The sequence below is a fragment of the Eremothecium sinecaudum genome, chromosome III, assembly GCF_001548555.1.
Source record: "Eremothecium sinecaudum strain ATCC 58844 chromosome III, complete sequence".
NCBI classification, from domain to species: Eukaryota; Fungi; Ascomycota; class Saccharomycetes; order Saccharomycetales; family Saccharomycetaceae; genus Eremothecium; species Eremothecium sinecaudum.
Window position 1 is genome coordinate 503,907 of NC_030894.1, and position 22,572 is coordinate 526,478.

Below are 22,572 nucleotides of genomic sequence, written 5' to 3' on the forward strand. Positions count from 1 at the left end.
ACGGAAAATAAGAGCCTACTTCCGCGCACGTGAATGACCAAATTATTTCGGCGTCAATTCATAGATCCCACCTTGCAGGTTGGTCTGAATGAGCTCTGGATCGTCCTTGTGCTTTAAAACGTTAGCCGCCTTGAGCACACGTAATGTATTGTCAATGACCTTGTTACGGTCACCAAGGGTATGACACGGAACATGGAACTCAACAGTAGATAACCACGCAGTCGCATCTTCTTTAGAGTAGTCAAAAGAATTAACAATAAGATCTAACGATTCTTGTTTGTGTGCATTAAAGTAAACAATGCCCTCAGAAACTGCGGTTGTGAAAGCCCGAACAGATTCACTCTCTAGGCTTTTGCTCTTGACTATTACCCAGGATGGCCATGGGGTGTAAATATTGCCGATATTCTTAATTTCGCCGTTATCGTAGTACTTCTTAGACGTGAAGTGCTCCCAGAGGAAAGCGTCAACAGAGTTGTTATTGACGGCGGCTCGGAGATTAGCAAAAGTGTCGCACACGACATGGTCTTGGAAGGGCTGCTGGAACTTGTTATCTAGTGCCAGGACATAGCTCATGACGTAAGATCCACTACCCACACGTGACACGCCAATCTTGGAGCCCTCTAGTTGCTTTAGGTCGACAAGGTCGTTGCGCTGAGCGCCGGTGGAGACGGCCCAGTTCAGGGGAGACTTCACGTACGTACCGACTAGCTGGTAGACAGCCTCAGCACCCTGGTCTTTATCTGCAATGCCACGCACAAAAGCCTCTGTGAGGCCTACAGCAATGTCAAGATCACCGCACGTGAGCGCTTGTATAAGGTGACCGGAACCACTAGGGTACTGGATTAGGTCCACCTCCACCCCTTGGTTCGCAAAAAAGCCCTTCTGCTGTGCAAACAATAAGGGGGTGCTGAAGTGCTCAGGAATATAGCCTACACGTATGGATTTCATCTTGGTGCTTAAACAGTCTCTGCATGTGCTGTACTAACAAGCCTGTTACGTAGCGTTCAGCTTACTATAAGAGGGCATTTCAAGGTACGAAATCACTACACACGAAGTAATTCTGAGATCCCCTAGTTCACAGCCGTAGGAGTATAATATAGACAACATATATAGAATACCTTAAGCAATTATAAAGTCAAAGGCTGCGATAATTTGCATACCGATAATGGGCTATAGAAACTCCGCTATTCTTGTACTGTTATATAAATAAACGCCCTAAAATTTTTCAAGTTAAATTTTCTGAACAGGAAAGTTCGGCAATATTTTTTACCTCGTTTCAGTCCTCACGATTTTAATGATTTATTAATTCTACTACATTAACATAAACAACAAGAAATAGAAAAAAAGGATAAGTAATAATACAAGAGGATATTGCGCTATTGATCGCATTTATAAGGACTATCATCACTTTTAAATTATGTCTTTGCCTCTACGAAGCCCACTAGACTGCGTCTCATTTGAACGAGCATTAGAGGATCTGCTTGTAAGGTTTATCATAAATGTTCCACCGGAAGATTTAGCTACTATTGAAAGAGCATTATTTCATTTTGAAGAAGCACATTGGTTTTATACCGACTTTATTAAGCTTACGAATCCACATTTACCAAATTTGAAAATTAAAACCTTTGCATCGTATGTTATTTCATTATGTCCATTAATCTGGAAATGGCAGGATGTCAACCCTGATGAAGCGTTGCAAAAGTTTTCGAAGTATAAGAAGTCGATTCCTGTCCGTGGAGCGGCCATTTTTAATGAGAACTTGAACAAGATATTGTTGGTGAAAGGTATGGAGTCGGAATCCTGGTCGTTTCCTAGAGGAAAAATTAGTAAGGATGAAGATGATGTTCATTGCTGTATCCGTGAAGTAATGGAGGAGATTGGGTTTGACCTTACCAATTATATTGATGAAGATCAGTATATCGAGCGGAATATAGGTGGGAAGAACTACAAGATATACCTTGTTAAAGGAGTGCCACAGGACTTTAAATTTAAGCCGCAAGTAAGGAATGAGATTGAAAAGATTGAATGGAGAGACTTTTGGAGATTGTCGAAATCTATTTACAAGTCAAATACTAAATATTATTTGTTGAATTCGATGGTTAAGCCCTTATCCCTTTGGGTGAAGAAACAGAAGCAGGTGCAGACCGAGGAGCAGCTCAAACAGTATGCGGAGGAGCAATTGAAGTTGCTTTTGGGTATCGGGTCACACGAGGAGAGTGCAGATCCTGGCAGGGAACTATTGAACATGTTACAGTCGTCTGTTGGACAAAAGGAGCACATGCAGTTGATAGATGATGAATCCCAGACTTCTATGTCAACTTCAGCGCCTGCAACGGTGGTATCGCCATCAACTGCAACCAGTCAGATACCTGTCGCGGCGAATGCTTTTGGAGGAGCAATCTTCCCTTTCACGCCAACTATAATGGCGGGGTCGCATGCTTTTAACCCATTCCCATTTGTTCATGGTTTCCCACAGGGGATGTTCCCTCAGGCTACATTTGGACTTATTTCCCAACCTCAACAGATTTTGCATGCGGCGCCACAATTATCACAGCGAACACAACCGGTGACTTCTGTTTCCCAACCACCACAGACCCCAATTGTGAAGCCAACTATGCTGGAAGAGACGGAACAGAGCTCCAAGCAATTATTAGATCTTTTAAAGAATCCTAAGAAATCGGAGACTGTTTCAGAAGAAAGCTCAGCAAAGATACTATTGAAAATATTAAAGACTAACCCGAAGGAAAAGCCTAATGATGTTCGTGGATCAGAAACGAGCAGTGTAAATATGACCACCACTAATCAAAATGGTAGTTCAGAAACTGAACAGAAATCCTCTACAACTATAATGAGAAATGCAAATATCAACCAGGAAGCCCCTGTAATTTCACGACAGACTTCATTACAGGAAAAGGCATCTCATGATCACAGTAGTGACGAGTATGAGGTTTTTGAGGATTATTGTGAGGATAAAAAGGATGATGAAAAAACTTCAGAAGAGGACAAGGATAAGTTGGTACCAGAAGAAGTAAATAAGGAAGAACGTTATGAATCCGTGATACAACCTGCATTTGTTAATAGCGATGAAAGCAGAAGCAAGAATATTCAGGGTATTATCCCTAGTGTTGATAGAATTTCTTTAGACAATGTGTCTCATGTGAACTATAACAATGATAGATCATCTACCACATCCTCACAGACGGAGAAGAGTAAAGGAAAACCGAAATTCAAGTTGTTGAAGCGCGGTGAAAAAATTACAGCATACGTGAAGCCAACCACTTCACCATCCATAGAAGGAGATTCATTCATTTCTAAAGACGGATTTGATGCCTACCAAAAGGGCCCGGAATCGCAGCAATCAGTTGCATCTGGAAACGATTTACTGGCAATTTTAAAGGATTCCAGGGGTCCTAATAACCAGCATTCTTTGCCAAGCAACTCCGCCAAAGAGTTGTTGTCAATACTACAAAAACCAAATGTTGGTCCCTACGGCAATCCTTTGTTTGCCGTTAGCCAAAGGACGGATGACGGAGAAGAACCTTTGAAAACAAAGAACACGAATAAGAAGGAGGAATCACATGAATTATTACAGCTTTTGAAACGTCCACATGTTAATTCAGAGCAAGCAAATAGCTCCATGACGACTCCAACTACTGTTGTCTCTAATATATCTACCGATAATGTATCCCATTTACCCTTTGTTAATTTATCACCCCAACGGCGTAGTCCGCTCCAACAGCAACCTCAACATTTTACAACGTCAATTTCAATGAGGAAAGAGGATAAAGAAGATGTACAAACAATCCAACAAACTTTCTCGACCTCAGCAGAACCCACAGGTGTTATTTCGACAGATAAACTTGAACTGTTAGAAATGTTGAATAGGAAATAATATAACTAACAGGTTAGTGATCAAAAGTATTGCTGTATATAAACTTTTTATTTTCCTAATATATATTCTAAGTGATATTAAATACATACCATCCAAATAAGTTACTCCTCATCGTCGTCTGCTATCACAAACTCTTCTAGTACTTCAGCTGTAACATCATGGTTTGAACTGGGCCAATGCAATGTTCTATTATCCAAGCTGTTTAGAATCACAATGCAACCGTAACATATACTAGTGTTCTTACCTTCTTCCCAAATGCTTTCCTCTAGCGATTGTTTTTCCGCGCAAGCCGCTTGTTGCTGCTCCTTCCATAATCTATAGTATTCTTTTTCTTCGCTGCTTTCAGTGGGGTGCCCTTCATTAATTGTAATTGATTCTAACCAACGACTGGCATCCAAATAGAGATCATTATTGCACACCGAACATCTCTGTTTCTCCTCAAGCTGGCAAGGAGGATTGCCCAACTTACTCCCCGTTCTGACAACGGTAGAAATAACGTTCGAGTAATCCTCTTCAATATCGTCAAAGTATTGTCTAGCTAATTCATTGATAGTAGAGTTTTTCGGCATCTTAACTGGATTAGAGGTACTGTCACAGGAGACAAATTTATTGACCAGTAGCGTATCACGTACAGTATAATTGTATATGTATTTCTCCAGCTTGAGAATGTGGGCATATGCATCGATTTCTGATAGTAGCACATCTTTCAACGGGTGTAGGTTTTTAAAACTAGAACCGTATTGTATATCCAATGACGAATTATCAAATAAATCTGCAATTTCTGAACCCCTTCCCTTTACAATTAGTGAAATGACTTCATCGGCAAGTTTTGTCATAGAGTGTCCCCAGAGAATGGCTTTAATAGCATTTTGAGAAGCATATTTTTTAATAAGATAGGTTCTTACTATGTTAATAAGATCTGCTCTGGATGAATTATTCGATAATTGCTGCAATATATCACTCAGACAATATTTATCATGACTTTCGATATATTTTGCAGTATAATGCACATGATGTAGAAGGATACTATGCAGCTCGTCTGCTTCACTGAAATATTGGTCTAGGTTCACAAAGTGGAATTGCATACAGTCCAAGTTAGTGGAAAACCTCTCCGATCTTAGTTTGGTAACCAATTTAGTAATAACTTCGAATTCTTCGCCTAAGTAGCATATCAGCACATCCACTTTGAACCCGGCCTTTTTCCCATGCGATTGTTTCTGCTCACTTAAAGTATCGTTTAGGATATCCAGAGCAACTAAAGAGGATGAGCCAAGAGAAAGCGGCACCAGGATTTTAGATTTCTGATTCTCCAGATCAGCTTCTTCTGCTGACCTTATTTTATCAGCATAAAGCACTTTAAACACATTTTGATAGAAATCATCGGACATCATCTGCTTTCTTTGCTTTAAAAACACAAATTTGGTAAAACAGTCATCACAGAACCGTGTCTTTCTAGATACGACCGTGCAGGCATTCAAACTGCATCTCTGACATACTTCAGCTTCCACCATAGCACTAACTAGCGATCTTTTATGCGTTTGATAAGATTTCGTAACTGACTTACATATTTTCAATGAAGCCCATCTCATCGCATCTTTCAAAATGACCAGTCACGTGTAAACTTTGTACTGTATTAACACACATACCGACTATACAGAGCAAGGAAGGATCGCAAAGCCAGATACTGCCATACGCTTGCCGGTTAATATTAGCCGCTGATTAAGATTATCTACTTAGAGGTTCCAACTTTTCCTTTTAGCATTTCCGTCTGTTCTAAACTATACGTCCAATGACAGCTCAAGACAGCCAACCACCGAAGAAAGAGACAAATGACAAGGAGTCTTCCAAAATCACCTTAGATAGCTCTAAGATAGATCCTAAGCCTATCAATTTTACTCCAGACTTAAATGATACCTCTTCCTACAAATTCTACCCAGATGACCCCGAATCCCCGTTAAACAGGTTTAGTTTTGTTGATAAAGGAGCAAGTCGTTACTACGATCCCTGCCAGGAATCTGCACAGATGTCTATAAAGTGCCTAGAGCGAAACAATTACGATCGTAAGCTTTGCTACGCATATTTTGATGCATACAGAGAGTGTAAGAAACAGTGGCTCAAATCTAGAAGAGAAGATAGGTCAAAATGGCAATAAGAATATGGCTGGTATAGAATAGTTGGCCGCAACACCTGATAAAGCTATCTAAAGGTTAATAACGGCTTATATTCAAGTATAGTCTTGTGCTCTCTATAATCTGTCCGGTATTTTGCAATGGGGGCGCTTTACCGGACACTGAGTACAAAAATTTTCACCAGTTTTCAATCGTAACAAACATCTTAGATATAAGGTACATAATCGCGTAAATAGCAGATTTTAACTCTCTAAAGGCCCAGTGTAATCAGTTAGTTCTACTAATATGTCTTCTGATAGCTCTTTTACTGGATTTATATCTAGAAACAAGACGGCGATTATCGCCACTACTGCTGCTGGTGCATCTGCAATCGGTGCTTACTACTACTACAAACAATTGCAAAAGCAAGGCACTTCAAGTCAGAGTGAATCTTCGAGCGCCACAACTACTGAATCTAAGCCCAGTAAGAAAAAGAAGAAGAAGGCTAACAAGAAGAAGTATCCTGTTGACAAAAATGGGGAACCTGATCTTTCTGGGCTAGATTCGTTTACTCCAGAACAAAAGCAAAAGTACTCGATGGCACTCAAAGATAAGGGTAATGAATGTTTCAAAGAGAAGCAGTACGAACAAGCTATCAAGTATTACGACTATGCTTTAATGTTAAATAAGGATCCGGTCTTCTATTCTAACAGATCTGCATGTTATGTTCCTCTAAACCAATTAGAAAAAGTCATTGAAGATACTACGGAGGCCTTGAAGTTGAAGCCTGACTATACTAAATGTTTGTTGAGACGTGCTAATGCTAATGAAACCTTAGGTAATTACGCCGATGCTATGTTAGACTTGTCTGCTGTTTCTCTTTACGGCGGATATAGTGCGCAAGCTATAGAGCCTGTTCTTGAAAGAAATATGAACAAGCAGGCTATGGAAGTTGTAAAGAAGAAGCTTGCTGATGGTGAGAAACACCAACTTCCATCTAATACTTCTTTGGCTTCTTTCTTTGCTATTTTCCCATCCGAGACCTCTTTCGAAAACTACGATGAGTCCTCCACAGCTGACCAAATGCTACTAAAAGCTTTAACTAAGTTGAATGAAAGGAAGACTGGATCATACGAAGTTGCTGACGAAACCTTCGAAAAGGCTGCAGAACTTCTACGTGAAGCTCACGCAAAGAACCCTGATGATGCTGCTTTGAAGCAAAAGTTAGCCATTGCTCTAGAGCACGTTGGTATCTTTAAGTTTTTGAAGAATGAACCATTGGAAGCTCACCAGATTTTGGAACAAGCTGTTGATTTATACCCAAGACCAAACTCCTACATTTACATGGCATTGATCATGGCTGATAGGGGTCAAACCAAAGATTACACTACTTGTTTCGAAAAGGCGTTGGAATTGGATCCAAACAGCTCTGCCGTTTATTACCATCGTGGTCAAATGTATTTTGTCACTCAACAGTTTGAAAAGGCTGGGAAGGACTTCGAAAAAGCTAAGGAATGCAACCCGGACAACATTTTCCCTTACATCCAGTTAGCTTGCTTGGCCTACCGCGAGAACAAGTTTGAAGACTGTGAGACTTTATTCAGTGAGGCAAGACGTAAGTTCCCTACTGCTCCAGAAGTTCCAAACTTTTACGCTGAAATTTTCTCTGACAAGGGTGACCTAGAAAGCGCCTTGAAGGAATACGAGTTTGCTAGAAAGCTAGAAGACGCTCAAGACTGTATTCATGTTGGTGTTGCGCCATTGGTTGGAAAGGCCACTGTTGCTGCCAGACAACCATCAATCGAAAACTTTATCGAAGCTACCGCTTTATTTGAAGAAGCATGTAAAAGGGACCCAAGATCTGAGCAAGCTAAGATTGGATTAGCACAACTCAAATTACAACAAGAAGAAGTAGACGAAGCTATTAAATTATTTGAAGAAGCAGCTGATTTGGCCAGAGCCTTCGATGAAAAGATGCAAGCAACTACGTTTGCGGAAGCGGCTAAGATCCAAAAGAGAATCAGAGCCGACCCATTGATGAGTGCCAAAATTCAGGAAACTTTGGATGCTTATCGTGCACATGGGGTTGTTGTCTGAACCATAGAGTTAATATTTTGACTTTCTCCAATTTTTGATGTACGCAACCAAAGTACCATTTATATGTCTGTATATATCTTCATTATCGTAGCCCGCACATAGTTTGAACATCTACTACTTAACCACGTTGACAATTAGAATATTAGGGGCTATATAACTGGCCTTTTTAGTGTATTTTAAATACTGTCGACATAAGCTGCTATTCCATCCCATGTTAGCATGCTAAGTTTGTGTACTTATCTATCGTTATTTGCATTCATTTGATGAGAAAGGCTCAGGCTACTCTCGGTCTTTTACTGCTGCTGCCATTTTCTTCTTTAGCGGCGTCTGCACTGTTACGCTTCTTAACAGGGCTTTGGGGGCCTGATATTGGTAAATCAAATTCATTGACTAAAAATGGAAGTTGGTCAGAGCCGTATTCAATACTGTCACTAGACTTATCTTCTGAACCGGAATCTCCAAGACCATACTGTGTAATACGGTCAACAAGCGGGATTTCGTTTTCATACGGTGGAAGAACAGTTGGCTTTATCAAATCAATAGAATGAAGTGGCGACTCAGATGCCTGCTTCAACTTATTTAGAAGCTCGGCGCTACATATGGGTTCTTCGTATAACGCCCTTCCTGATAATATTCTAACCATACTTGTGATCCCAAAATATTCCTTTACCTTATTCTCATCAATACACCCTTTCCGTTGCAAATATGTCCTGGTGTCGAGGAAAGCTGATCTAAAACTATCAACAAAGCCGGAATTAATATTTGATAAATCAACAATTCCTGTCTTTTCAAAATTAAGAATAATAGCTTTCATTATAGTTTGATCTCTAGCCGTAAGCCGTTCATAAACTAATTTCTGCCAATCGGGAAATGAATCTCTCGCTGATCCAAGCGATGCATTATCATCATCTGAATCCACTTCACTAACTGCTAGGACTGTAGGTTCTGTTGAGCTTAGTTTTTTTTCATCTTCCGAATCCTCAATAATAGACATCATTTTTATATCGCTGTCAGCATTTCCTCTATTCCTTGTCTGCAACATTTTATCTTAGCAATCGTTACTACCGTTAAAAATTATTGAAATTATCCTAAAATGATCCCAAACCTTCAAGTTTGCAGCAATTGTATATTTATATATGATTACTTATAAATATTAACCTCATTGTGGCTGACACTGACGCTGCAAAGTGACAATGAGTATTAAACATCACCAGTCATAATGTACGAAGAAGGCGATGAGAATTATAAAATTTTAATCGACTGTACGATAATGCAGATTAGACTTAGGTCAATTACAAACGTGAGCCCACTTTGCGATGACTTTTGGTGTGCTACGCCCATTGACGGCGACGTCTTTCAGTTTTGGAAGAGGCCAATTTTTAGGCTGCTCACAGATAGGTTTAGTATTTATTAGAACTATGATGAAAACACATAAAGGTACGGCGAAAAGATGGAGAAAAACTGCTGGTGGTTTCAAAAGAGGGATACCAGGTAGAAGTCATGGTAGCACTGGCTGGGGCAAGAAATACCTAAAATCCTTATCTGGAAGTGCTTCAGCTCACAGTTCTCACGTAAGGCGGCTGAAAAGACTTCTACCATATCATTAAAAATTAGATGAACTTATCGGAACTGTTTAAATTATTTACCATCATGTACATATTCTGAATTGCAATGAGCCTTTATATACAATTGCTTTTGGGGTTTTAATTTAAGCTTACTCTGAGCTAAAACCGTGGAGAATTTAGCAGAGCGTCTATTAAAAAATAGTTAATGATGTACGTACATATACAGGTTTTTACATCGGTTTTAAAAAACTGTCACTTAATTTGCTGCAGGAGTCTGATTGTAATGGTGTTCAATCCATTTTCCTGTTACGGGGTCCTTGGCAAGTTCGCTGGTGGGGAAGTAGTGGTAAGATGTTTTCAGCGAAATGGCAAATGGAACGTTGTCGAAGGAGGCTAAACGCAATTTACAGTAGGTATTGTCTGGAATAGTTTTGGCAACCTCGAGGAATTTGTCTATGTTGGGTGTCTCTATCTCATTAATATGTGTAATAAAGTTCGTTTCTGCAATTCCATATTGCATGGCTGGGGATGATTCACCTCTGTAAGTACAATATACACCATTTGGTATTTTCTGCATTGCTTGTCTGGCAGCATGGTGAGGAGCTTGCAAAATACATCCTGCAAAAATAGCCAGTTTAGATGTCTCCTCTATGTTTACTGTTTTTATCTTTAAGTCCACAATTTTGCCTTTTCTCACGACTTTGAAGTCAAGTATATGTTCCACGAGAGGATCGTCGGTAGCGGTAACTATCCCTTGTAGATCCCGCATGTGTTTAACCAAGTTACCATTGAGCGAGAGAATAACATCACCATTTTCAAGCTTTTCCTTTTCTTTAGTATAAGAAACTCTTGTTACGGCGATGAATTGTAGCCTAGTTTCAGATTCATTTTCCATCCTGGTGATCCATTCGTCAGGAACACCTCTAAATCTTGCCTGTAGCACTGAAATTGATCCAAACCCAGCATCTACAATACTTACACGGGGCTTCTTACCATTCCTAAAGATGTTGATAACATCTGCCATATCCACAAGATCAGAACCCATTAGATATATTTTATCTTTCTCATCCTGTTTTTCACCCAAAAATGCTTGCCAAAGGGCTCTAACTGTGCCGTCATCGTCAGCCAAAATTCCCGACTGGAATCTTGATCCGATACTTGATTCGATAGAGATTGCTTCTAAGTTAGTGGCCCTATACCTTGGAACCATATTGCAAGGGATACTCAAAGAAGATATATCCGTAACTGTAGTTTCACAAGAAGCAGTTTTGAAGCTATTGGTACATCCAATAAATTGAATTTTATCTCCACGTTTCAACCTTACGTCTGCAATTCGCGCAGATTCCAAGGGAGCTATAATAAGGGCTGGATCATATTTAACAACAGCATAATTCTGAGTTGGATGCAAAAATTCCACGGAGGCAGGGATTATAACGGATTCAGCAAATGTGACAAAAACATCAAGGCAATCGTAGGGTACAATTCTTCTGGATACTAGCACATAGCCGTGTTGGGTATCAATAATAAGACCAGATCCCTTCCGCTGTTCAGGCTCAAGTGAATCGATGGGAATAGGTCCCGTTGACGATACTGTAACCAAACTTCTTGACAACTTCGCAAGTTTTGGATTACTAACTGGTAGGTCAATAAACTTCGCTGACTGTGGTTTTAATGGTAGCGAAGGAATTACATTTCCTAAGTTGGTGTAGTCCCAAATACCGGTTTCGTCGTTTCTTTCATAGAGCCTGAATTCGGTAAACCAGTGACGGTCTATGAAAACTGTTGCCACATGTGAAGAATGCTGGTCAATCAAGTGATGGTATCTAACAGTAACCCTTGAACAGTCTGGAATATTCTTCATGACTTCGATGAATGAATCTAAATTAGGAGTAGGTTTGTTATCTACTTCATCGACAATCCATCCAACTTTTTCATTTGTGTCAAAATTGAAAGAACCTGTTGCACTACTGAGAAATACACCTTTAACAGGTATAGCAAAAAACCTTGCCAATTGATAAGAAAGTTCATTGAATGTAGCACCACAAACTTCAACATACCTTGAAGGTGTAATAGCATGCAAATCACCAACACAACATTCAACGGAAACATCTTCGCCACTCCTTTGAACTAATATCTTAATTGTATTTCCAATATTTTCGTCCAAGATAGAATCGACTTGAATGAATGAAGTTATCATCTGGTCATTTATAGAAATTAAAATATCACCTTCCTTGATCTTACCCTCAGCAGGACCTTCGCTTAATATTGTCTCTGCAACTAATAGGCCAATTTTAGTAGGGGAATGCTTCCTCGCAATCCTTTCACGTTCCGCTGACAATCCCATTCTTCTACACTCATCATAAGGTTTCAACAACCATTGCGTCTGAATAGTACCTCTTGTTATTTGAGTGTTGGACTGTATGCAACGCAAAGCTCGCAATATTCTATCTAGAGGCAAGAAGAAATCAGTTGACGCCTCTGTTGACCCACCAGCCTGCAGAGCAACTGCGTAACCATCTATATTCACGACAGGGGAACCACTTGAACCACCTGAAGCGGATGCAGCTGCCTGAATATATTCCGTGTTAAAATCATTGTATGAGAGCTCACCGTAGTCAGGTGCATTTCTGTCTACCCTACTAATAAAGCCGGACAAAATACTTAACTTCTCACCTGCATCATTACCGATAACCCTAATTTCTGATCCAACAATAGCTAGTGAAGGACGCAACTCCAAAGCTTTTATATTCATGTATTTTATTTTAGATGGATCAAATTTTAAAAAGCCAAAATCATGAACAGGATCTCTATATATTGGAGTCAAATCACACTCTTCATGATTGTCAAATACAGCATAACCAACAAACGGTCCAGCTCCAACAACATGTCTATTGGTCAATATTAGACCCATTTTACTATCAACGACGAAGCCAGTTGCTTCTGACACCAATGCGGAATCACAATCAAATGATGCTACTTGAGAAAAATGGATTGAAACTACAGCTTGAACAACTTCAGCTATAGTATTTTGCCATTTAGGATTGAGAGATAAATCTACCACTGGTTCATGGACATCAGGTATTTCTGTATCGGATTCATTATCCATTTCGCTATGGTTAGAATCATGTCTCTTCGATGATCGGTCATTAAACGATGACATGCTTGAATGCGCTCTCTTAAGTCTAGGAACAGTCATTGTAGATAACCTTGTAACTGAATGATGGATAATAAGAAATAATATCACTTATAACCGTCGTTAAAGTTATGTGCTGTCTAATAAAGCTCTACTCTTAACGACCTCTTCTCCATGTACGAGTACCATTATTGTTACATGCAAATACAAATTTTTTCAACATCATCAGCTACGTGAAGAAAAGAACCATAAAATCACAACGAAGAATACGAGTAAAGCCCAAACTGGCAGCTTTTTGGGGATTTACTGGTGTTAAATGAACTTCTGGAATAAGTATACGCTAATAAACACCCTCCTTTATGATTTGTGGGACTCCTTAGTGTGAAACTTTAACTGCTATGCCATCAAGCACTGTCTCTGAGGGAAATATCCATTAATATCTTCTTCTTCCACTCTGTAAACTGCTCATCACTCACAATAAGGTTGGTATTTTGTAGCATATTTCCTAGACGCACTGCAATGTTATTGTTGAAGTCAGCTCCGTCATAGCAATCGTACTCGACTTTTAGGTCTCGATACCACTTCTCTCCATCTATCAGTTCCTTTGTAATCTTAATGGCCTCGAGAACGTCATTTGTATCATTGGATCTCATAAGAGAACACATTTTTTGTAGCAAGTAGTCGTCTATTTCTGGGTTATTGGTCCTCTTCTGGTTGTAAATTGTAAAGCAACAGATCATGACCAGTCCGCAGACCAATTGTGCTGGATACACAAGATATGTTGCATGCATTCCAAAGCAGTCCAAAATCATGAATGCAACCTTACTGGGGATCTCGAATTGGTTGCATAGACCTATAATTTCCTCTATAGTTATCCTGTAATATTTTTTGTATAACATGTTCCATTTATTGTACTCCCCACGCTTCTTCCTCGGGGATGTCGATGCAGACTTCGAGGGAGAGCGCATTGGAGATTTCATTGGGGAGTCAAAATCGGTATCTTCAGGGTCTGGTTCTATGCCATCGCGGAAGATCGATCTCCGCGGAGATTTCATCGGAGACGACGAAAGTCTATAAGTCGCACCATCTTCCTCTTCATCCTCTTCAAACGCTAACTTACGTCTTGGGTTCGTTCTGGTGGGAGAAACTGGTTTATCAGGAGAAAGATTGATATCACCTCGCAGAGCACGCGGACTGGAAGCGTTCGCTACCCTTGGCGTCCGAAATAACTGCTCTCTCAGTTCGGCTGGATCAATAGCAGAAAATCGCGACGGGCTTGCATCAGGACCGTAGCTCTTTGCCCCAGAATATTCCTTTACCGAACTAGTAGGCGACGTCGACTGCCATAGAGACTGTTTAAAAAGACCAACGATCTTAGAAAACTTTTTGGGTTCCAGTGGAACCTTCTCACTATAGTACTGCAACTCAGGTTCATATTTCTCAGTATATTTCTCAGCCGCAATATATGCACAAATATGACAACGGGCTATCTCCTCACTTTGCTTCAGCATCACTTTATTCAACGAGATATTATAGAGCGTAGTAGTAGTGTTTGTCAACTTCTTTAACTTCCCAGCCTGCCAGTCCAAAGATGTATCCTTTGGATCTATGCCCATTACATCACCTACACATTGCCTTACCTGGTTAACAGACATTAATATATTGACTTGTTTGTAGTAATAGCGGCCGTTGTAACGCACTTCGCGTATCAGTTATTGAGAGGGCGAAGATCAGGGGATTATTACAATCACATACGCAGAGGAAAAGAAAAGTAAAATTTGATTAAATAGAGATACTTAGATTTTACGAATATCATGGCTAGCATAAACACCTGCTAAAGGTCCAATATTATCTATTACTGGTTATTTGCGATGCATCTTCAATCGGCCTAGTCACGTGTGATTGAACATCACCATATACGTATTTGTTAAGGTAAAACTCAGCGAACACCTTTAAAATAACGAATATAGTAACAGAAGCGACTATTACTAAGTATTATAGCTACATTAGCTTCTATAATAGGGCTATGGTTGGTTATTACAATAACTTGAACTACCCGGGCCACTCCAGATACAGTGATAACTCACTGCCGAGAAATGGCCAGCATGAATATGGACCGAATACATATCGTTATTATAATGGTATAAAGCGCATTAGTCGAGAAAATGACGATTACGAGCATATTAGGCATGATGGGCGTGATAATGATAATATAGTCAACGACAGTGATCCATTTAAAAGGCCTACACCTATTTTGAAGTGGAATTCATCAAGTTTTAAAGAGAAATTTCACTATTTTGACGTCAATACTAAAAGACTTCTAAATGAAAATAAGATGCAAAAGTGGCATAATGAGAAGCTACCACCGACAGGATATGTGATTATGCATGAGAATACTGCAGGACAAGTACGTGCGTTTAGGCAGGCTCGAAGTCCTTATGAGAAAGCGAGCGATCCCAGGAGCATGGAGCCATCTCCGAAGACATACAGGAAGGTGAGGACATCCCTGACGTTACTGCCAAGAATAGTGTACGACTCGCATTCTGTGGGCCCAGAGCCCCCGAAAGAAATTGTTATATATCCAATTTACAAGGAAGCAGTCGCTTCGGTTCACGATTCTATTATTAAGAACTTCTTTAGTACATTTGGAGAGATTGCTCATTTTGAAAGCTTCACAGACCCTAATAATGCTCTTCCACTTAATATATATCTGATACGATACACTGGACATGAAAATAATATGGACAGTCCTTACAAATCGGCATACAAGGCGGTGAAGCATTTTTCCAAGCAACCCTATTTTGTTTCCGGGATAAAGTTTACGGTAAAATTGAATAAAAATGGTATCTTGAAGAGAACTATTGATAAATCTGTTAACGAAAATCAGAATCGCGCTGCAAAGTTACGACAAGAACAATCTAAGCACAACAAACCCGATGATAACAGTTCTAATGCCCCGTCGTTGTCTTCTCCACCTAATTCATCATTGGCGAGCCTGCTTCTGAAAATACCTCCAGATCTTGAGAAGATCGTAGATAATAAACCAGTTCTTCGTGTTTCCGGGAAATTCTGCTTCTTACACGGAATTACTAGTGAGGACTTCAAGTATGCTTTAAAAAACTATAACTGGTGTCGTGTTATAGAGCACCATACTGGTATTTACATTACCTTTCGAGGGCTAGCGGAAGCAAAGCGATGCTTACAATCGGAAACTCTCAAACTATCTATAATGTCCCGAAGACGAAGAGCACCTGTGAAAATCAAATTCCTGTTAATTGAGCCAAGTACAAAGCATGCCAACATCAATAAAATTCGTAATGATAATAATACTGGCCCAAAAACATATTCGTCGGTGAGTGAATTTATTGACGCAGCATATGGGCATATAATAAAAGAATTGAAAAGTACCCTGCATAAAGATATTAGAAGGAGAATAATAGGCCCTACTATATTTGATACTTTGAATCCTACGAACTATCCAGATATAGTGTCTAATAGACAAAAAAGCTTGGAAGAAAAGAAGAAGCTAGAGCAAGAAGAAGCCGAGAAGACTAAACAAGATGTTATATCTGCTGCTGCATTTGATATTTTCAATCTGTATGGAACATCTTATAAGCGTAGGCAATTGGAAAAGAAGAAGAGGCATTCTTCAAGGGAATCATCAGCAGCAAAGGCTTCGAAAAATAGAATGTTGTCTGGAGATGGCAGCCCAATGGCTCATCTCTTAAACTATGATTCATTATCAAGAGATGATAATCATGCCCCAACAATTAAAGAGACGGACTTTGACATCTCTTCCTCTTCTGATGAAGACGAAATTTATCATGACGATATAATCGAGCAACCAGAGCTAAAGAAGTTGAAACTCGAATCTCCAGTAAAGCCATCGAAAACGGTTTCAGTCGAAAGTGGAACTGCTAGACTGTCGGAAGATAGGATGAAGGAGCTCATGAGTTACCCAGAGAAATATAGACCTTTGGCTAGCCAATTACCTGAAACTATTTATCCGGTTTCAGACTTCGAGCGCAAAGATGGACCAATTTCGATAGTTGAGTTACAGCAATCTATTAAGGATGCTGAAGATTTACAGCTTGTGAAGAAAGTCTTGGGTTACAAGGAAGAAGAAACCTATAACGTTGTCTCTAATATAGAGTACTATGCTTGGAAACTTCACAGAGATCACAGGGAAAGGGAAAACAGCAAAAAGGCATTAATGTTACTGAACGATGTTCCATTCCATCCAAAACTACGTTCTGCTTCAGGATGCTTTAAAGCGGAAGGCTTTAGAAAGATCCCCGACAAATTAAAATCATGTTACTTGCCCCACAGACGTAAGCTCTTCCAACCTCTGAATACAGTTAATCACCACAGCGGAGACAATATTCATAGTAGCGATCCAAGGAAAGGTGACCTGGAAAATAAAGACCAGAAAAACCATACACCAGAGCCATCGTCTTCAAGAGTGAATAGAGCATTACAACGCAGATTCCAGCAAGACATTGATGCCCAAAAAGCTGCTATCGGAACAGAATCAGAACTGTTATCACTGAACCAACTAACAAAACGAAAAAAGCCTGTTACCTTTGCTAGGTCTGCAATTCATAACTGGGGTTTATACGCATTAGAACCTATTGCTGCAAAGGAAATGATAATTGAGTATGTGGGAGAAAGAATTCGTCAGCCTGTCGCTGAAATGAGAGAAAGACGGTATCTGAAAAGTGGCATAGGTTCTAGTTACTTATTTCGTGTCGATGAATCTACAGTTATTGATGCCACCAAGAGAGGAGGGATTGCAAGGTTTATCAACCATTGCTGTGAGCCTAGTTGTACCGCCAAGATCATAAAGGTTGATGGTACAAAGAGAATTGTGATCTATGCATTGCGAGATGTTGCTCAGAATGAGGAATTGACCTATGATTACAAATTCGAAAGAGAAGCTGATGATCAAGAAAGGTTGCCATGTCTATGTGGCGCCCCAAGCTGTAAGGGTTTCTTGAATTGATTCATTTAATTTACTATTAGTATCCATATAGTACATATCAAACGACGATTTAAATTTTTTTTTTTTATACTTCAAAATGTCAAATCAGTCTCTACAAATAACATACATCGACCGTTCACAGGCATTAGGCCTGCCCTATTACATATTTCACAATGTTGCTCTTCTATGTGAATATATGTAAAGCCTCATTCGCTCAATTGGCTTTCAGGAGGTCCTTTGCTATTTATTCCAGATCAAGAAGCCCGACAAAGGTTACATTGACCTTAAATTTAAATGATGACACCCCAATATTAGACAACATAAGTTCTAAAGAAGATTCAAATGAACCTGATAGATTAAAATTTACAGATCGAGGATCAAGAACTATTAAAAACTCAATTCCGCCATCGTTGAGACAAATTCAAGATATGATGAAGAAATATAAAGGCCATGTTGTCCTAACACAGATGGGATCTTTCTATGAACTGTATTTTGAACAAGCGAGGACTTATGCTCCAAAACTTAATATAACGCTAACTTCGAGGAAATATAATCACGGTAAGGTTGACTTTGCTGGGTTCCCTGTAGAACATCTTTGTCGTTACCTAAAAGTGTTAGTCAAAGAGCACGGGTATAGTGTAGCAATTGCTGATCAGTTCAAGAGGGAGGGGATTGCAGACAACGATCCATGTAAATATCATCGCCGCGTTACTCGTATTGTAACTCCAGGTACATTCATTGATGAAGCATTTGAAAATCTACAGGATAACCAGTTTCTTTTAAGCATAGTGTTCAGGGAAAACTGCTTTAATAAGCTATCACAGCGTGATCTTCCAATTGGACTTGCTTGGTGCGATATATCTACAGGAGAGCTTTTTGTTCAAGAGGTACAACTTTCAGATCTTATTACTGCAGTTAATAGAATTAAACCAAAGGAAATTTTGTTGAGTAAAAATTTGGCAGGCCTTAACATCGAAAATGGTGATTGGTACCCTGAACTAGTTGAATTTAGGAAGTACTTTCTGACATACCAGACGTACCCTGGTGAGCATAGGACTTTGCAAAGTTTTAGCCATTTGTTTTCAACTAAGAAGAACGGAAGAGATTTTGAAATTGCGACTAAGCAATTCTCTCAGAAAGAAGTCTCTGCATTGAGAAGCCTATTGTACTATATTAATGAAACCATACCGGATGGGATGGTAAACTTAGAATTGCCTAAGCAGCAAATTATAACATCTATGATGCAAATTGATACTCGTACGTGCGCAGCGTTGGAGTTGCAAACAAGAGCTATAGATAATCACAAAAAGGGCTCGCTGATGTCAGTGATAAGGCGAACAGTAACACCATCGGGAAATAGACTTTTAGCGCGTTGGTTAGCTGCTCCTTCAATGGATTTAGTCGAGATTCTAACAAGACAGAAATTAGTTAAGGTTTTTATCGAGCGTTATTTTGACACACAGAGGTTAGTTGAATACCTCAAGGATACTACAGATATGGCACGTCTTCTTCAAAAGTTTTCTTTTCGTAAGGTATCCATTATGGAACTTAGAGACATGGCCCGAACTTTAAAAGACTGCAATGCTATTTGCGATATACTAACAGGCTTCGTTGAATCCAATAAACGAACAAATGTTACTGAAAAAAAGATGGCTGAACTCATTAATACACTAAAATTTGATCCTCCTATAGCCAATACAGTATTGAATGCTATCGATGAAAGCACCATTGAACGGTTGAAGGACGATTCTGAATTGAATGATTTGGAGGTTATTGAGAACAGGAATGAAACTGATATTTTGCCATTCAAGAGTGAAGTCAGTGTTCTTAAAAGAGATGCATCTGAAATGTTTAACGCATTACATCTTGAATTTGAGTTAGCCATCAAGAGACAGCATGAGCTTTTAGACACATATACTCAACTTTTTGTCAAGGAAGGTGTGAAAAGCTGTAAATTGATGCTACAAAAAAAGGATGAGCCGGTTATTAAAGTAATGGGTGGGAGTGCGGTAATTAAGAGGATTATAGAGAATATTAATAACGGCAAACTTCAAATATCAGAAAACTTCCACATAATTAGAAAATCAAGCACCTTTTGTATACTATCACACCCAGCGTGGGATCAGCTGTGCAGAGATATTCGTATCAAAGTCCTAGAGATCAAGGAAGAAGAAGAGAAAATATTAAATGGGTTTAGAGAAGGTTTCATAAATTGCAGCGAGGAAATTCGTAATATTTCCCATTCTCTAGATTACCTGGATGTTCTAACATCTTTTGCCAAGCTAAGCCGGGAAAAGAATCTAGTATGTCCGATAGTGGACCTAAGTGAAGAGTTTGAAATAATTGGTGGTAGAAACATAGTTGTTGAAGACGCTCTACAACTGAAATCACTTAAAAAATTCACTCCCAATGACAGTTGTATAAAACCGGGCAACTTGTGGGTCATAACTGGTCCCAATATGGGAGGCAAATCTACCTTTTTAAGACAAAATGCTATCATTGCGATTTTGGCTCAAATTGGTTGCTTTGTTCCTTGTGAAAGCGCTCGTATTGGGTTGGTGGACAAAATATTCAGTCGTGTTGGATCAGCTGATGATTTGTATAACGACATGAGCACATTCATGGTAGAAATGATCGAGACTAGTTTTATATTGAAAGGTGCAACATCGAGATCGTTAGCCATTCTTGACGAGGTAGGCCGTGGCACAGCGATGAAAGAAGGTATCTGCATTTCATATGCAGCTCTTTCTTACCTTCTCAACAACAATAAGTGTCGTACACTTTTTGCAACGCACTTTGGCAGCGAATTGTCCCAGTTGATTAACTCTAGTATGCCAGAAGTAAATCGCCGTAAAATTCATTTCTACAAAAGTGGTATTAAGGACTTTAAGACTTCATATTTTTATGATTACAATATGAAGAAAGGTATATGTGACAAATCAGATGCTTTACGGGTAGCTGAATTATCTGGCTTCCCCGTGGAAGCAATTAATATCGCAAGGAATGTATGGGAAAGCAGTAGCTGATGCATTGCTTGATAGTATTTTTAAGTAAATTTAATTACTAATAATATTCATTTTATTACTGAGGTTGTTGATTATTTGAGTAAGAGTTTTGTCCTTGATAGAGTTGCGATTGTCTTCCTTGCTGGTTTTGCTGTTGCAATAAAATCTGATGTAATAGCTTCGCTTGATCAACTTGCATGTTATTTTGCATCTGGTAACTACCTGTTTGTGCTTGCTGGGTAGTATTCATAAGCGGCTGTTGCTGCTGATAATGTTGCTGCGTAGGATTATGATAAGGTGGTGGATTACTATAATATGGAGTAAACTGCGTTAACTGCGGGGGTTGCATTGGTGGCATTTGCTGCATTGGTTGCATTGGTTGCATGGGTTGCATTGGTTGCATTGGTGGCATTGATGGCATTGATGGCATTGATGACATTTGTGGCATCCATGCACCCTGTGTAGACATAGGATACATTGCATTTGAGTTTGAAAGTGCATGCATTTGCATTGGAACTTGCGGCATATGCTTGGGTAGAGAAGCATAAGCATTATTAACAGGACTAATATAGGTCGATTGTGGCCTATATTTAGAGGAATTTATCGTACTTGTAGATTCTGGTTGGGATGTTGCGCTATTATTTTGACGTGAGGTACGAGGTTTATATGATGATGACTGCCTTTCGGAAGGCTCCATTCCCAATGGTGGTTTCATTTTCGGAATGTTAGACGGAATTGTACTATTCACTCTTTGTCTCTTTGTATCGTTCCCACCGTTATTCTTATTGTTCTTCGCCAACTTCTTGCGTCTCTGGAACGCTGCTTCACGTTCATCGTCAGAAAACTCTTGTTCCTCCTCCGGTAACTCCTCATCAACACCATTAGAAGCATCAGTGCCCTTAATTTGTTTCAATTCAAATGTATCTAACCAATGGGCTTCCTGAGTAACAAAGAAGACTTCAGAGCCTATGCGCTCTTTCAAGGCTTTGAATCTATCTTCGGATCCTAACGGTAATGTAACTCTAAAGTAAGGATTCGATAACTTACCAAACACCTCACACACTGGCCCAATTATAGTGCGGTCCTCTAAACAGAAGACCGAGCCTTCCTTTAGGACTCTATTCTCGCCTGAAATAGTGCCTTCGATGATAATATTTCTATCAAATGCAGATTTTATAACTCCAACCTTATGTATTACTGTATTCTCGTCTATAGTAAAGTTTTCTGGAAGTTCAGGAACAGGTTCTTCAACAAGCTCATTCTTTGAACGTATAGGGCCCTTTTCTAATGGTCCGTCTTCTTCATCATCATCATCTCCAACTTCTACTCCAGTATTACTCGAACAAACGGAAGAATCCGAGTCTGAACTATCAGAATCATCACCTGAATCATCAGCATCATCACCACATTTACCTTCAGTGCTTTCTTTTTCTTCATCAGAGCTAATTCCTTCTACATCAATATCATCTTTAGGTAGAGCAACCACCATATCCTTATTATCCGCGTTTAAAGCTGCAGTAAAAGAATCTACACAACCATTAGCATCTGACCCAGCAGTAGGATTATCCAAAGAAGTAGATTCTCTCACTTCAGTCATTATTATACCTTTATAGAGCGTTATATTGACTTTTGCAGTAGTCAGAAGCTCATCGCCGTTTTCATGCGATGAGCTTAGCTTTAATTTTTGTATAATTTCTTTTTACAAAGTCTACAACTACATTAGTTAAATCAAAACACCTTTGGCCACTGTGAATTATGGCTTAGCGAGGCTGTCTAGATCGATCCTAGCTA

The 22,572-nt window shown here is 39.4% G+C and overlaps 12 protein-coding genes across 12 annotated transcripts; 6 read left to right on the forward strand and 6 right to left on the reverse strand.

Annotated features, from left to right (window-relative positions):
- Positions 1-42: 42 nt before the first annotated feature.
- Positions 43-948, reverse strand: AW171_hschr31563 (substrate-binding domain-containing protein; the record flags this gene model as incomplete). The annotated part of the gene is made up of 1 exon (XM_018131403.1): positions 43-948. One exon carries the CDS (start codon positions 946-948, stop codon positions 43-45), a length of 906 nt encoding a protein of 301 aa, XP_017986709.1.
- Positions 949-1,417: 469 nt separating this feature from the next.
- On the forward strand, positions 1,418-3,892 carry DCP2 (decapping enzyme complex catalytic subunit; the record flags this gene model as incomplete). The annotated part of the gene is made up of 1 exon (XM_018131402.1): positions 1,418-3,892. The coding sequence occupies one exon, from the start codon at positions 1,418-1,420 to the stop codon at positions 3,890-3,892; it is 2,475 nt and encodes an 824-aa protein (XP_017986710.1).
- A 101-nt stretch (positions 3,893-3,993) lies between these two features.
- Positions 3,994-5,481, reverse strand: NCS2 (Ncs2p; the record flags this gene model as incomplete). Its single annotated transcript, XM_018131401.1, has 1 exon — positions 3,994-5,481. One exon carries the CDS (start codon positions 5,479-5,481, stop codon positions 3,994-3,996), a length of 1,488 nt encoding a protein of 495 aa, XP_017986711.1.
- A 200-nt stretch (positions 5,482-5,681) lies between these two features.
- On the forward strand, positions 5,682-6,044 carry COX23 (Cox23p; the record flags this gene model as incomplete). Its single annotated transcript, XM_018131400.1, has 1 exon — positions 5,682-6,044. The coding sequence occupies one exon, from the start codon at positions 5,682-5,684 to the stop codon at positions 6,042-6,044; it is 363 nt and encodes a 120-aa protein (XP_017986712.1).
- A 262-nt stretch (positions 6,045-6,306) lies between these two features.
- On the forward strand, positions 6,307-8,097 carry TOM70 (protein channel TOM70; the record flags this gene model as incomplete). The annotated part of the gene is made up of 1 exon (XM_018131399.1): positions 6,307-8,097. One exon carries the CDS (start codon positions 6,307-6,309, stop codon positions 8,095-8,097), a length of 1,791 nt encoding a protein of 596 aa, XP_017986713.1.
- Positions 8,098-8,371: 274 nt separating this feature from the next.
- AW171_hschr31568 (HCL433Cp) lies at positions 8,372-9,139 on the reverse strand (the record flags this gene model as incomplete). The annotated part of the gene is made up of 1 exon (XM_018131398.1): positions 8,372-9,139. The coding sequence occupies one exon, from the start codon at positions 9,137-9,139 to the stop codon at positions 8,372-8,374; it is 768 nt and encodes a 255-aa protein (XP_017986714.1).
- A 274-nt stretch (positions 9,140-9,413) lies between these two features.
- On the forward strand, positions 9,414-9,704 carry MRP35 (mitochondrial 54S ribosomal protein bL35m; the record flags this gene model as incomplete). The annotated part of the gene is made up of 1 exon (XM_018131397.1): positions 9,414-9,704. The coding sequence occupies one exon, from the start codon at positions 9,414-9,416 to the stop codon at positions 9,702-9,704; it is 291 nt and encodes a 96-aa protein (XP_017986715.1).
- Positions 9,705-9,918: 214 nt separating this feature from the next.
- On the reverse strand, positions 9,919-12,858 carry NMA111 (Nma111p; the record flags this gene model as incomplete). Its single annotated transcript, XM_018131396.1, has 1 exon — positions 9,919-12,858. The coding sequence occupies one exon, from the start codon at positions 12,856-12,858 to the stop codon at positions 9,919-9,921; it is 2,940 nt and encodes a 979-aa protein (XP_017986716.1).
- Positions 12,859-13,199: 341 nt separating this feature from the next.
- On the reverse strand, positions 13,200-14,450 carry ORC6 (origin recognition complex subunit 6; the record flags this gene model as incomplete). The annotated part of the gene is made up of 1 exon (XM_018131395.1): positions 13,200-14,450. The coding sequence occupies one exon, from the start codon at positions 14,448-14,450 to the stop codon at positions 13,200-13,202; it is 1,251 nt and encodes a 416-aa protein (XP_017986717.1).
- A 371-nt stretch (positions 14,451-14,821) lies between these two features.
- SET1 (histone methyltransferase SET1) lies at positions 14,822-17,797 on the forward strand (the record flags this gene model as incomplete). Its single annotated transcript, XM_018131394.1, has 1 exon — positions 14,822-17,797. The coding sequence occupies one exon, from the start codon at positions 14,822-14,824 to the stop codon at positions 17,795-17,797; it is 2,976 nt and encodes a 991-aa protein (XP_017986718.1).
- A 152-nt stretch (positions 17,798-17,949) lies between these two features.
- Positions 17,950-20,802, forward strand: MSH1 (mismatch repair ATPase MSH1; the record flags this gene model as incomplete). Its single annotated transcript, XM_018131393.1, has 1 exon — positions 17,950-20,802. One exon carries the CDS (start codon positions 17,950-17,952, stop codon positions 20,800-20,802), a length of 2,853 nt encoding a protein of 950 aa, XP_017986719.1.
- Positions 20,803-20,857: 55 nt separating this feature from the next.
- Positions 20,858-22,378, reverse strand: NAF1 (RNA-binding snoRNP assembly protein; the record flags this gene model as incomplete). The annotated part of the gene is made up of 1 exon (XM_018131392.1): positions 20,858-22,378. One exon carries the CDS (start codon positions 22,376-22,378, stop codon positions 20,858-20,860), a length of 1,521 nt encoding a protein of 506 aa, XP_017986720.1.
- Positions 22,379-22,572: the final 194 nt, after the last annotated feature.